Here is a 13339-nt window from a genome sequence, read left to right as displayed (position 1 = left end):
GTGGTTTTTTTCGCTTAATGAGATCATCTCTCTGCCTCTCCTACCCGCCTTGATGCTGTCCTTTTACCCTCTCTTGGGAGACTCTGTTCACCCAGTTTTCAGAGGAAATTATTCCATATATAGTTGTAGATTTGTTGTCTCTGTGGGAAGAGGTGAGTGCTGGATCTTCCTATGCCACCATCTTGAACCTTCCACCTTTCTCTGCTGTCTTACCTCGCATTTCCTTTATCTGTAAGATGGGGCTGTTGTGAGGATTCAATGAGCTCGTCTGAGCAATGTGCCTGGCTCTACAGGTTCCAGACTAGAAGTCCCAGATTTGTAAGTAGCAGAGTTTGAATCCAAGTAGTTGGACTCCTAGTTGCTATGCTAAACTCTATCCCAGTAGCCAAATCTGAGTGCAAATATTCAGAAACCCAGCCTTTGGCACCTCCTTTCAGATCTCTTAGAGATAATCTACTGCAAAGTTCAAAGAGCAGGTGAATCCTGTTAGCAGTTGTGTATTTTTTTTTTTGACCCACACAGTGGTTTAAAAATAAACTCTATCCATTGCCAGTGTTGAAAAATAAGAATATTCTACATTTCTGATTTCTCTTGATAAAGGGAAAAGGGAGACCTGGCATACTGGCCTTGTATTCCTGACACCAAAACCCCCTTTAGGTGGGCTTGTGCTCTCCAGTTTGCCACAGTCCTCACCACTCCCTATAATACTCCCTACTCCCAGGCAAGAATCAATTGCTATTTATATTACACTTGTGTTATTTTTCTAACGGCACCGTTAAGAGAAAAGTGATGTAATTAGAGACCAGTGTCTCTATCAGAGGTGAAATGAGAGTCTAGATTGGAAAAGCCATGTTTTCCAAGAAAAATAGACAAAGAAACATATCTTGGAGGCAATGATAAATATACCTACAAGGTTCACATGCCAAGTGTGTCTTGCCCATTTCACTCACTGCTGCCACCCCTATGGCCCATGAGACAGGGAATTTGAGACCCTTGGTTGAAAAGAACCCCCTCATTTTGCAGATGAGGAAACTGAGGTCCAGGGAGCCCGTGAGTGGCCCTGGCTCAGGGATGACAGCCCCTAAGGCATACTGCTTCCGGAGCTTACCTCTGCTGGCTGGCTGGCCGTCACCATGACTGCCACTGAGGGCATCCTTCCTCAGGCCCCTCCTCCCACTAGCAGGGTGCTCCCTGTGGGAGGACTGGTTAAAGATGTCGAAGTCATCACTGCAGACTCTGGGGGTTGCCCTCTGGGCTCTCTCACTGGCAATGACATTCCAGCTGCTTGTCCGCCCTTGCTCACGCCTGGGGCCTTCATCCCGGGCCTCGGTCTCTTCAGACCCCTCAAGGATGGCGTTGTCTGACAGAAGCCTACCTCTGCAGTCTAGCTGCTTCTCCGGGCTCAGCCAGAGGGGTTTTGATTTCTGGCCTCCCTGCTTCTGGCCTTTCCCTGCAGGAGAAGGTTGTAACCAAGATGGAGTTTTCCCTGGCAGCTCAGAGACTTTTCTGCCCATGAGGTTTTCCAGCTGTTGGATCAGTGAGAGCTCCCGGTCAAGGGGAGCAGGGCATTCCCCAGATGGAGAGTGTGGAGGGGCACTGGGCACGCCACCCGGCGAGGCTGGGGCAGCTAAAAAGCTGAAGTCTTCCTCTAACTTGGACAGACTGTCTTTCGTGCAATCTGGAGAATTCATCCTTTCACCAAAAAAATTTCCTGGCGAAGAAACCTTCACATCCTCCGCTGCTCCAGCTGGCTGCGCATCGCTGACATCAAGCATCTCGTCCCCGGCTGTGCCAGCCGTCTTGCAGGCACCTTTGCTTTCTTCCGAGTGGGTGGTAACGCTGTTCTCCATTCTCTCGTTTTGCAGGCCCACCAGGATGCTCTGGTCAGCGGGGGCCTCTCCACCTCCTTTGTCTAACTGGCCATCAAAGATGAGATTTTTGTTGACATAAAGCTTCACGTTCTTGGCTCCCATGTCAAGATCCTGAAAACACAAAATTTCACAAAATGAAGATGTGCAGCATCAGACTGATGTATCAGATTTTTGAAAGGAGCAGATGAAAGGAAGGGAAGCGGAAGCGCTGGGGCTGTGAAGTAAGGATCAGTCTCATTTCTGTGCAGAGTGTTAGCGTCCGCTGTAAATCAAAGGACAGTCGCAAAGAGAAGGCCTCCATCCCCACCGTCATCATTACCTCCTGCTGGGACATTTGTAATAGCCTGCTACTTGGTCTCCCTGCTTCCTGTCTCTTGCCACTTCAACCTCAACTTCACATTGCCACTAGAGTTAATTTTCTACAAGGGCAGATTGGGCCCAGTCGCATCCTTTTGTGAAATCCTTTGTTTTTTCACTGCCTATAGCAGCATCCTTTAAAATGTGGTTCCTGGGCCTCCTACAGCAGAAAAGCTTGGCAGGCACAGAAAATGCAAACTCCCTGGGTTCCCCGGGTGCCGTATTTTGAGGGGGCCCTGAGCACAGAGCCTGAGACAAGGATTTGAGCACAGGTAGCTTACTGGCAGGTGTTCTTAGAGAAAGAGCCAGATGGGGCAGGAAAAAACCCAAAAAGGTTTCTGAGACAGTCACTGCTGTGGGCAAGTGGGGCTCCAGCAGGCTAGGGGACTCTGAAAACGCACCTCAGAAGTGTCCCTTGAAAGGTAGGAGGCTGGGTGTTTATCCACTGACCCCCTTCTCTGACACTGATGGTTGCCCCGGGGACACCGACTGCCTATCCTATGCACAAGCTGAGCCCTCCAGTGGCTTTGGGAAAAGGATCCAAGCAGAAGGCTTAGAGCCCAGAAGCCCTGGAGGTGGTACCCAGTCAGCAAGCCTGGGACTGCACAGAAGGTGGAGAACCCCAGGCCCATGCGATGAATTCCGAATTCCTCGGCATGACACACAATAACCTTTACAAAAGGGTCCCTGTCTAGCCTTCTGTCTCCTTCTCTCCCAAAACTTCCGCCCCATAGCATGCAGGTGTGCAACGCTTCTTTGGTCATATTTCAAATCAAGTCATACCTCCTCCCCGTACTGCCCTATTAGTCTGTTCCTCTTTACATAAAAACATGTTCAAAAAACAGCTTTATCAAAGAATATAAAATATACCTCATTTGGTAAACTGTGCATATCAAAAGTATACAATTTTATAAGTTTCAGCATGGATAGACACATAAATTCATCTCCATGATCTAGGCGATGAACACACCCATCACCCCCAGGCTTCTCTCACACCCCTTGGTAATACCTCCCTCCCCCGTTACCCCCCCCCATCCCGAGCCAACCACCCAGCAACTTCCTGTCACTGTAGATCAGTCTGCATTTTCTAGAATTTTTATATAAAAGGAATCACGCACTATGAAGTCTTTGGGTTCTGGCTTCTTTCACTCAACATAATAACTTTTGAGATTCATCCGTGTTGTGTAAATGAATCATTTTCTTCCTTCTCATGGCCGAGGAGCAAGCAGTCTGCTCTGGGGTGCCCCCACAATCTGAGAGTCACTGTCGCAGCTGCCTCTCCTCCCTTCTCTGTGGCCCTCCCCTGCAGCTGGCCTCTGCCTCCTCCTCTACAGGAACCCGCTCAGCCAAGGGCACCCAGACCTGGGGTGACAGAACTCACTGTCTGGGCTGATTCTGATTGGCTCCCATTGTCCTGGTCTGTCATTCATAGAGCCCTCTTTTCACTCTCACGGGTCACCTGGTTTGGACAATTGATTTTTGGGTTCAGCAGGTGGCCAGATCCACTGGGCAATTCTCAGTCCTCAGGTAGGGTCTCCTCCTGCCTCCTTGCTCTCACCCCGCTCCTCCTCCTCTGCAGCTGGGCCGGTTCCCCTGAATGCTCTCTGGTGGTCCCATTCAGGCCCGAGGCTCTAAATAGCATCCCTGTGCTGGTGACTCCCGATTACTTTTACCTCCATCCCTGACCTCTCCACCCAGCCCCAAGTGACCACGTGACCTCTCTTCATGCATATCTAACCAGCATCTCAACCTTAACGCTCCCCAGACAGTTATCAACCTGCTTTCCCAGAACTGTATCTTCTCTCATCTTAAAAATGGTTCCACCAGCCAACCAGCTGCCCTGAGCCTGTGTCCTTGATTCCTCTCGCTTTCTCACGCACAATCCAATCAGTCCAAAGTCCTGAGGCTCTACCTCCAAAACCCCTCCCAAATCTGAGCTCTTCTCCCTGAATGGCTGCTGCCTCCTGGCCCGGAGCCACCATCACCCTTCCCGGAGACAACGAATAACCTAACTGTAACCTCCTAACTGGTCTGCTTCCTCTCTGCACTGTCATGCACCCACCCCCACCCACCCCGGCACACACACTTCACTTTCTACCCCGCAGCCGGTCTTTTATTTAAAAAAACAAAAAAACAAAAAAACCCCTTTAATCAGATCACAGTAGCCCCCTGCTTAAAACCACCCAATGATTTCCTAGTGTGTACAAGATCTTGTGGTGGCCCACAGTGAAAAAAAATGTGACGATGAATATATGTATGTTCATGCATAAATGAAAAATTGTGCTCTACACTGGAATTTGACACAACATTGTAAAATGACTATAACTCAATAAAAAAAGTTAAAAAAAAAAAAAAAGACACACACACAAAAAAAGGAGAAGAAATTCCAGCTCCCTTCGGGCGCCAACAAGGCCAGCATGATCTGGTCCTGCTGACGACCTCTCTGACCCCTGCTCCCACTGCGCTCCCCTCCCCGCTCTGCTCTCAACAGGGCTGTGGCTGCTGCCCTGTGATCCTGCCAAGCTCAGTCCACCTGGGGACCTGTGCACTGGCCTGGAATGTTCTGCCGCAGATTCCAGCAAGGCTGGCTCCTCGTCTTCAGAGAGATCTGGCTGCTCTCTCTAGAGCAGTCCCCGCCCCATCCAGCCCATGGCCCTGTTTTATTTCCTTCTGGCCTCTGAAATGGTTTTGTCTATCAGCTTTTTTTTTTTTAATTGAAATATAGTTGATTTACGATGTTGTGTTAGTTTCTGGTGTACAGCAAAGTGATTCAGTTCTACATACATATATTCTTTTTCATTATAGGCCATTGCAAGCTATTGAATATAATTCCCTGTACCAGCCAGTAGGATCTTATTGTTTATCTAATTTATATATAGTAGTTTGTATCTGCTAATCCCAAATTCCTAATTTACCCCCTAACCCCTGCATTTGGTGACCATAAGTTTGTTTTCTATGTCTGTGGGTCTGTTTCTCTTTTGTAAGTAAGTTCATTTGCATCATTGTTTCAGATTCCACCTATAAGTGATATCATATGATATTTGTCTCTTTCTGTCTGACTTACTTCACTTAGTATGATAATCTCTAGGTTCATCCATGTTGCTGCAAATGGCATTATTTTCATTCTTTTTTTATGGCTGAGTGGTATTCCATCATGTGTGTGTGTGTGTATATATATATACATATATATATATATGTATATACACCACATCTTCTTTATCCAGTTCCCTGTAGATGGACATTTAGGTTGCTTCCATGTCTTGGCTATATCAGCTTTTTAACTTAATTACTATCTTCCCCACTCAAAGTTAAGCTCCAAGCAGCAGAAGCCCTCCCAATCTCATCCAAGGGCCCAGTGAGTACCTGGCACACAGTAGCGGCTCAACAATTCCTTTGGAGTTATAAATGAATAAACACAGGTTTTCCCCTCCCACTCTTGGGCGACACTGCTCTCTAACTATCTTCAGAGAACAAACCTGATCAGAAAAATGGTAGCCTGTTGGTTTCAACCCTAGATCATCTTCCATCTTGCTCTGACTTCTGCTCTGCTCTTGGGACATGGGATCTGAGACCCCAGAGGCGCCCACCTGTACTTATCCCAGCCCCCACCCCCCAGCCTTCCTGAAAGCCAGGTAAGTAAGCTCCAACTACATTTCTAGTTTACTAAGTTATTGCTACGAAGGTTTCCGCAGCCATGTAGGAGGAGAACCCCCAAGCCCGTGTTACACCACAGGGAGCCGGCTTCAATCATCCAATTGCTGGATGGCAGGCTACTATTTGCTGCCTGTCAGAAAAGTCGATTCTCAAAGCACTCCTTTACATGTTTATATGGATGTGTTCTCTGGTTAGTGGAAGCACAGAGCAAGTGCGTGCTGTGAATTAATCAGGAAATAGCTATTTGAGAAGGACAGCATGGCAGCTTTCAATGACTAGTTCTGCAAAATTGCCGCCATGGAAACATCTGGCGAGACAGACACGCTCTCATTGAAAGAGGTGATGGAGTGGTGAGGAGGCCTTCAGGCTGGGGCGGTCACAGGGTGGGCATCCTGGCTTCCACAATGAGATGCCCAGTCTCCACAAGGTGCTTGTTTACTGTCCGTGAACGGTCTAGAGCACCGTCTGACCTCGGCTCTCTCCAAGAAGCCTGGCTGGGAGGGGACAGAGAGAAGGGGGCAGGTTGGGGCAGGGGTGTGACTTCCAGTGCCCACAGGACCAGGCAGATAAAAGAGAGAAGCGGGCTAATGTGGAAACCACAGGGAGTGGCAGGGGTCCTGGGAGCAGAGAGGCTCAGGACCCCTGCCTGATGGTGCTTAAATCTGCCAAGTTTCCGACACTCTGCAGACCAAACAAGCCACGTCTGTGGGTGGGTTTGCCCGAGCATCACCAGGGTGGGTTCCCTGGCGGGAACAGTAGTGGTCACTCCTCTGGGGGTGCCACGTATTGTTCCGTGGCTGCATTATCCCACGCTGGCCTTGGAACAACTCCCCAGTGTGGGCATTAGGGCCCATCTGACAGATGAAGAAACTGAGGCTCAGCCTTCCCCAAGGTCACAAAGCTGGTGCACAGGGAGCCACTCTGGCTGGCATGCTGGAGGTCCTACTGCCATGTCCCTCTGGGTTAAGCCAAACCGGAGAAGGCCTCGGTCTCAGCTGTGCTAGCCTGGCCACGGGCAGAATCACCTGGGCGGAACAGTGAGGCCCTACTTCCATTTTTAAATCAGTCCCCTTGGACCAACTGTCTTGTACCCTCATCCGGGCTCCCTCCTCACTCCCCAGAGGCAGTCGAGCGTGTGCATGTTCATGTCCTTCCAGGCTCTTCTACGTATTTACGTTCAGGTTGACGCAGCCATCAACACACCTCAAAGTGTGGTCAGAAGCCCTGTGAGCTGCACCTGTGTGCGGTGGGGAAGACGGGGTTGAGACTTTTGTAGGCCTGTCCTCCCCGGCACCCCCTCAGTAAAGCTCTGTATAAGGGGTGCCTTTGGGGATAGATCCAGGGGGAAATTCTCTCGCTCCTAAAGAACCAGCCTGCTTCCTCCTTCCCAGCCAGAGGGCTCTCTAGTCCTGTTTCCTCCTTCGCCCCAGCTTCCAAGAAGTCCAGGGTGAAACTCCATCCTGCCGATGACCTGACTCTAGAGAACAATTTGTGTGTGTGTGTGTGTGTGTGTGTGTGTGTGTGTGTGTGTGTACTCGTTTCCTTGGTGCCAACATTTCCTTCCTTGTTTAACTAGAGTTATTGCTCTGCTTTTGGTTGACGCTGCCTCAAACTTTTTTCGCAATGGATTTTCAGAGGGGCACTTTGAAACTCTGTGGCTGGAAAGTGGTGATGGGAGAAACTTTCCTTGTCTACATCCTGACTTTTATCCTTCTTTCCAGGTGACGAGAACCAGTCACATGGAGACTGGAATGCATGTTAACACAACAATGTTATTTTGATCTAAGTAATTGAATTGACTCAGTAAGGCCACTTTCCTCCCTGGCCCTGGGGTCGGATGACATATCTCTCCCAGTGAGCACACACACTGCTCAGCCAAGACTGATGGCGGTCCCGTTCCACCAAGATAGCCACCCAAGCAGGGCTGGGGGCTCTTGTGCTCACAAAGCACTTTCCCCGGAGACACACCTGCAACAAAGACTGGAGGAAATCATTTGGAGCAAAGCACTGGCTAGTGCTGGATGCCAGGGAGGCTCCATTAAAGCAGACCCTTCCTTGGCGTGGGTGCACACGTGGAGCTGAACCAGACGTGTACCGTTGGACCTCATTCATGCATAGCCCGTGGGGGCTCCCCTGCCCTCCAGTTGGGAGCACACGCTGGGCCCGCAGCACAGGGAGAACATGGGCTGCTGTCCTTTACTGTTCTCTTTGCCTGTAAGTGCTGGGTCCAGAAAGGAGGTACTCAGGGCTATGGGCTGATGGGGAAGGGGCTGACCCTAACCAGGTTTATCAGGGATGGGGGACTTTGGGGAGTGAGCTGTTCTGCCCAGACAGCCCCCTGCAGGCTTTGGGACCTGGCTCAGGAGCCGACTCCTCTGGGAAGCCCTTGCCCTCCCCGTCTGCCCCTTCCCACCTCCTTGGGTTGAGACAAGGGTCCTCCTTGGGCTCTCAGAGCTGGGCTTGCAACCAGATCCCTGCGCCTACTACGTCGTGGCCCTGTGTGCACACCTGTTCTCGCCCAGATGGAGACCTTCGAGTAGGGGGACCTATTCCCACCTATCTGGTGGCCTAGCTCTGGGAACTCAACCTGCTCCTTCCTGGAGAACCTAAACTTGAACGTTTTATCAGGGAGAGATCTCAATGACCTTTTATATGTCAGTTGGGAGGAAGACCAATGAAAATCATTCTTTGTGATGAAGCAACTTTAAGAAGATGGTGGGACATGTGACATTAACAAACTACATTTAACCTACTACATGCCAGGCTGGGGACCAATGATTCTGACCACCCCCCCAATGTCACAGACTCAGGATGATGGATGTGGGTGGGACCTGACAGCCTGGGTCAGTAACTGGTGGCCCTACAGCTGAATATGTGCTGGTTTAAAATTTTCAGAACCAGCTGATAGTATCTAAAAACGGAGAGCTTTCACAAAACAATGTGCATTCCTGGCCCCTCTTGAAAATTCAGGCCATCTGGCAGGGCAGCATGGGGCCAGGGCACAGTGATGGCTGCCCTAGGCCAGGCCTGGCTTTCCAGTGACCACAGTCCCTGTCTACTGAAATGTGGGACCAGGTGGTGGGCACCAGGCTGCCTGGTAGTGATGTGACCACCAGCAAGTTGCTCTGCTTTTCTGTGCCTCAGTTTCCCCATCTGTAGGAAGGAGTGAATCATCAGAGTACCCATCTCATAGGACTGCTGTATGAAATAAATGAGCTGATACCCATAAAGTGCTTTGAATACTGCCTGGCGTGTAATTCACGTTCAAGAAACAGGACCCGCCATCACTGTCTTGTACCCAATCTACTCCCTGGATGGGTGTACCTGCTGGGGCTGGCTGCTCAGGGCTAGGGTGGCTGGTGTCTGCTCCCCTAAGGCCTGGTACAGCCGCCCTCTGTTCCTGGCAGAGGTTGCCACAGGCATAGGAGAACCCCACCCACTCCAGGGTGGGGTCTAGCATTATTCTCACTAACTTGGGTCAAAACTCCCCTTGATCTGGGATCAAGCCTCAGCATGCAATTCTTGTCATTTTATTCCATCTAACACATACCATGTGGGGACCTTTCAGGATCCTGGCCAGTGTGAGTCACAAAAGATGAAAGCAGGGCTCCACTCCTTAGGGAGTTCACAAAAGCCAGGATAATTAGGGGTCACAGACTCACAGATGTGGAAGCATGGGGAACGCACACCCCCGAGTCCAGAGGCTGCCGGGGCTACTTGGCTCCAGCTGGTGGGCGCCACAGAGGGAACCTCATCAGCCCATAAGTCAGCTTTCCAATGATGTCAAACGTTTCACAAGCTGTACAGTGCTCTGAGGGCCAAATGGAATCCGCAAGCAGGATGGGTTTGGCCAGGGGCACCGGTTTGGGACCCCAGAGGCTCAGGAAACTGAGAACACCCTAGGGAAGCATGTGACCTGGAGCCCAGCAGGGGTGGCTGAGACCACCAGAAGGGGCCTAGGGCAGGCTCGGGGTGTGCGGGAGGCTGGTGCTTGAAGAGAGACTTAAGTAGAAACTGGACATTTCCAAAGGCAGCCTTGGTAATAAGACTGGTGCTGGGAATGGCAGGAGCAAAGGCACAGAGGAAAGGAGAGTTTCCTGGAGGCCACAGGGCATAAAAGTTGCATTAGGATGGGAGAGCCAGAGAGTCCATCTTGGAGTCTGAGCGTGGAAGAGGTCACCAGGCGAGCATGGCAAACGGGAGAGGTGGTGTGGCGTCAGGACAACTGTGAGCCATGTCGGGAAGACAAGTCAGAGTGGTGGGGACTGCGGGGCTGTGATCCGGCCCTGCCAAAGCTTCCTGGTGTGGATGTGGCCTGGTGTCACCAGATCTTTCAGTTTCTCAATAAAAGTCAAAAATCTCTCTTTTTCACAGAAAACCTTCCAATTTTTAAATGTGCACAGTTAATTCAAGGAATTTTGAAAACACCATGGGAGCCAGCTGAAATCTGCCTATATGGGCTGGTTCAGTCAGCCTGGGCACAGCCCCTGTGTCACGGCCTTCTTCCCAGGATGCCCCAGGACCTGGAATGCCCGTGCTGGCTGGGGACAGTGGCCAGTCCCCTGAGGCATCCTTCAGCAGTGAGGCCCTGGGCTTATCCCCTTCCACTGTCTTGGCCTCATGGAACTGTGGTTTGCCGTTATCCCCCTGGGTCCTCCTGCCCAGGCGAGAGCTCACAGGGGCAGACAGCGTGTCTGATTCCCAGCCCCAGCACAACGCCTGAGTGTGGGGTGATCGATACACCTCGGCTGATGAGACAGAGGGACTGAGCAGATGTGTGAGCGGAGCGGGGAGACGGATGAGGCCGGCACTCACCGTGATGAGTCTGGCGCTGGGGCGGCAGGCAGCAGGGGAAGGAGGAGCTGGATGTGGAAGGAGACAGGTTTTGGCAGCAGAAATGGTGGGACTTAGAGAAGACTGGCAGCGAGGGGCAAAGGAAGGAGTGGAGGACTCAAAGGTGGGAGTCAGGCGCTGCTGCAGACAGCCAAAGGCAGCGGAGCCTGGGGTGGGGCCAAAGGGCCTGGGGTTGGGTCTGCTGGTCGGAGGTGTCAGTGCACTGCTGGGTGGAAATGTCAAAGAAAAGTACCTCGTGGCTAGGACCAGAGCTTAGTTCAGATGTTAAGCTTTGGGGAAGGTTTAGATTTGGGAGCTGATGAACAAATTCAACAGCATGTGACTTCTGTGCTTTTAGAGAAAAAGAACAAGGACCTAGTTTGGGTATCATGTTCTATATTTCCTTCTTTTGGAGACAGTACCTCAGTTTTCCATTGGGAATCCACCCTTTCATCAACTTTACTTCATGTGGATAACGTGGGCCCCACTGCAGGGGCCTGGATGGTGGGCCCTCAATCTGGGACTTTCACGAGGACAGTCTCTTTCCACAAGGACAGATGAAATAAAGAGTGAGTCTGATGTTAGCAGGGACCACCACTTGGAACCTGAGGATGATGCCAGCAAGAGGAGAGCAGAGATACGTAATGGAGGGAGGCAGATGCCTGCTGACATAGTGTGAACTCCTGGATCCTGCCATGCCTGAAGCCAGTCACCTAATACTCTCCTGTAACATGGGCCAAAAGAACCCCTTTTTTCCTTAAGCTGGATTTAATTGGGTTTTCCATCCTTTGCTTCCAAGAGAATCCTGGCTGATACACTAGCCCTGGGACTAAGGACTTCAATCAACAGATTCAGCTACTAAATCAGTACTGGCCAAGGCTGGCAAAAGACGGGAGATGGGGAGTCCTACCCCCTAGAGGGTCTGGGATTTATCTTGCTGTCCTGGGCTGGCACCTGCACACAGGTGAGAAGTCCTCCCTGCTCAGACATCTGTCCAGCCCCAGTTGCCGCCTGTTCCCTGGTCTGCACAGCACAGGACATGGGCCTCAGCTTCTACCCTGGTTCTGTATCTGTGTTCTCATTCCCACTGGGAGCAGTCTAGCTCTGAATTCCAACCTTCTGGTTGGAACCTGAACACCTCACTGGGCATCCTCTCCAAAGGCAGAATTCTCTGCTCACTTCTCCTTTCTCTGCTGGCTGGGGGCCGGCTTCAAACCTGAGTTTCCTGGGATCCTCAAGGGGACCATGCTTGTATCTTCCTGAGCATAGGCACTGCCCACAAATTTCAGATGCCACGGCCCATCCGCCAGACAGCACCCTTTAGCAACTGACAATGACCTAGACCAAGGCTGAGGCCAACCCCTGAGGAAGCCTCTTGTGCACCTGGGTCAGTGCCCTTCTCACCAGCCACCCTGCTAAGATGCCATCACGCTCCCTAGGCCCGAGGGTTCCCAGACCCCACCATGGGGCAGAGCCATCAGGCCACAGTGACTCAGCTGCCTAAATGAAGGTCACACCTTTGACTTCAAAGCCATAGCCATGTTTGGCCTTGGTTTGTGTCCTGATCCAAACAAATCAACTATTAAAAAAAAAAAATCCTGGGGCAATTAGGGATCTGACTGCAGACTGGGTATTAGAGTGTAATAATTAATCACTGTCGGGTATGATCATGGCATTGGGGGTGATATAAACACAAACCAACTCCTTCTCTGTTAGAGACGCATACTGGGAAATCTATGAGTGAAATGACATGATTGCTACAATTTATCTTTATATGTTAGGGGGACAGATGAAGCAAAAATGGCAGAATGTTGATGATTATTGAAGCTGGTGAAGGGTATGAAGTCCTTATTGAACCAATCTCTTCACTTTTGCATTTATTTGAAAAATTCCCCCCTAAAAAAGGCCTTTCTGAAAATGCAAATACTGCCCTGGGATGAAATGAGTCTACCTACAGTGCATCCCAGAAGCCCTGCGACCCTCATCCAAGCCACCAAGTTAGACTATGCTAAGAGCCTCCTCTTGCGGTTCTCCTTTCCTTCTGACCCCTTCTCCAAACAGCATCCAGAGTGATCTTTTAAATTCCCCAATCAGATTGTGTCCCCCTCACCCAAAACCCTCCAATAATGATACAAAGAGCTGACCTTCATATAGTGCTCAAAAAGGCTGGGAGTCATTCTGAGCACTTCATATGTATTAACAGAACAATAATTATCCCATTTTACAGATGAGGAAACTGAGGCCTAGAGACATAGAGTAACATGTCCAAGGTCACAAGACTAGGAAGAGGAGGAGCGAGGATTTGGCCGAGGTGGGCTGCCTCTGACCACCCCCCTATTCTGCCTCTCTCAAAAAATAGGATCCAAACCAGCAAGGCCCACATGACCCAGTTCTCACCTACCCCTGGGATCCACCCTTAAACTCTCCTTTGTTCACCAGCTCAGCCTGTGCGGAAACTAGTTATTCCTGCCTCAGGGCCTTTGCTCATGCTGTGCCCCCTGCTGGGAATGCTTTTCCCACTGATATGGCTGCTCCTTCTCACTTTCAGGTCAGGGAAGGCCTCCTCCTCCTCCATGCCTCTCTGCCATTGCTCCATTTCATCATCTTCAGAACACTTAGCATTA

The 13339-nt window shown here is 50.7% G+C and overlaps 1 protein-coding gene across 10 annotated transcripts in view; it reads right to left on the bottom strand.

Annotated features, from left to right (window-relative positions):
* KATNIP (katanin interacting protein) overlaps nucleotides 1-13339 on the bottom strand; it is a 173866-nt gene that overhangs the window by 36659 nt on the left and 123868 nt on the right. For all 10 annotated transcript variants that reach the window (XM_031433005.2, XM_031433006.2, XM_010990905.3 and 7 more), the window contains one exon: nucleotides 1109-1982. In XM_031433005.2, coding sequence (XP_031288865.2) covers nucleotides 1109-1982 — 874 coding nt within the window. The remainder of the gene's footprint in view (nucleotides 1-1108; nucleotides 1983-13339) is intronic.

The sequence above is a fragment of the Camelus dromedarius genome, chromosome 24, assembly GCF_036321535.1.
Source record: "Camelus dromedarius isolate mCamDro1 chromosome 24, mCamDro1.pat, whole genome shotgun sequence".
NCBI classification, from domain to species: domain Eukaryota; kingdom Metazoa; phylum Chordata; class Mammalia; order Artiodactyla; family Camelidae; genus Camelus; species Camelus dromedarius.
This window is presented reverse-complemented; position numbering and strand designations above follow the sequence as displayed.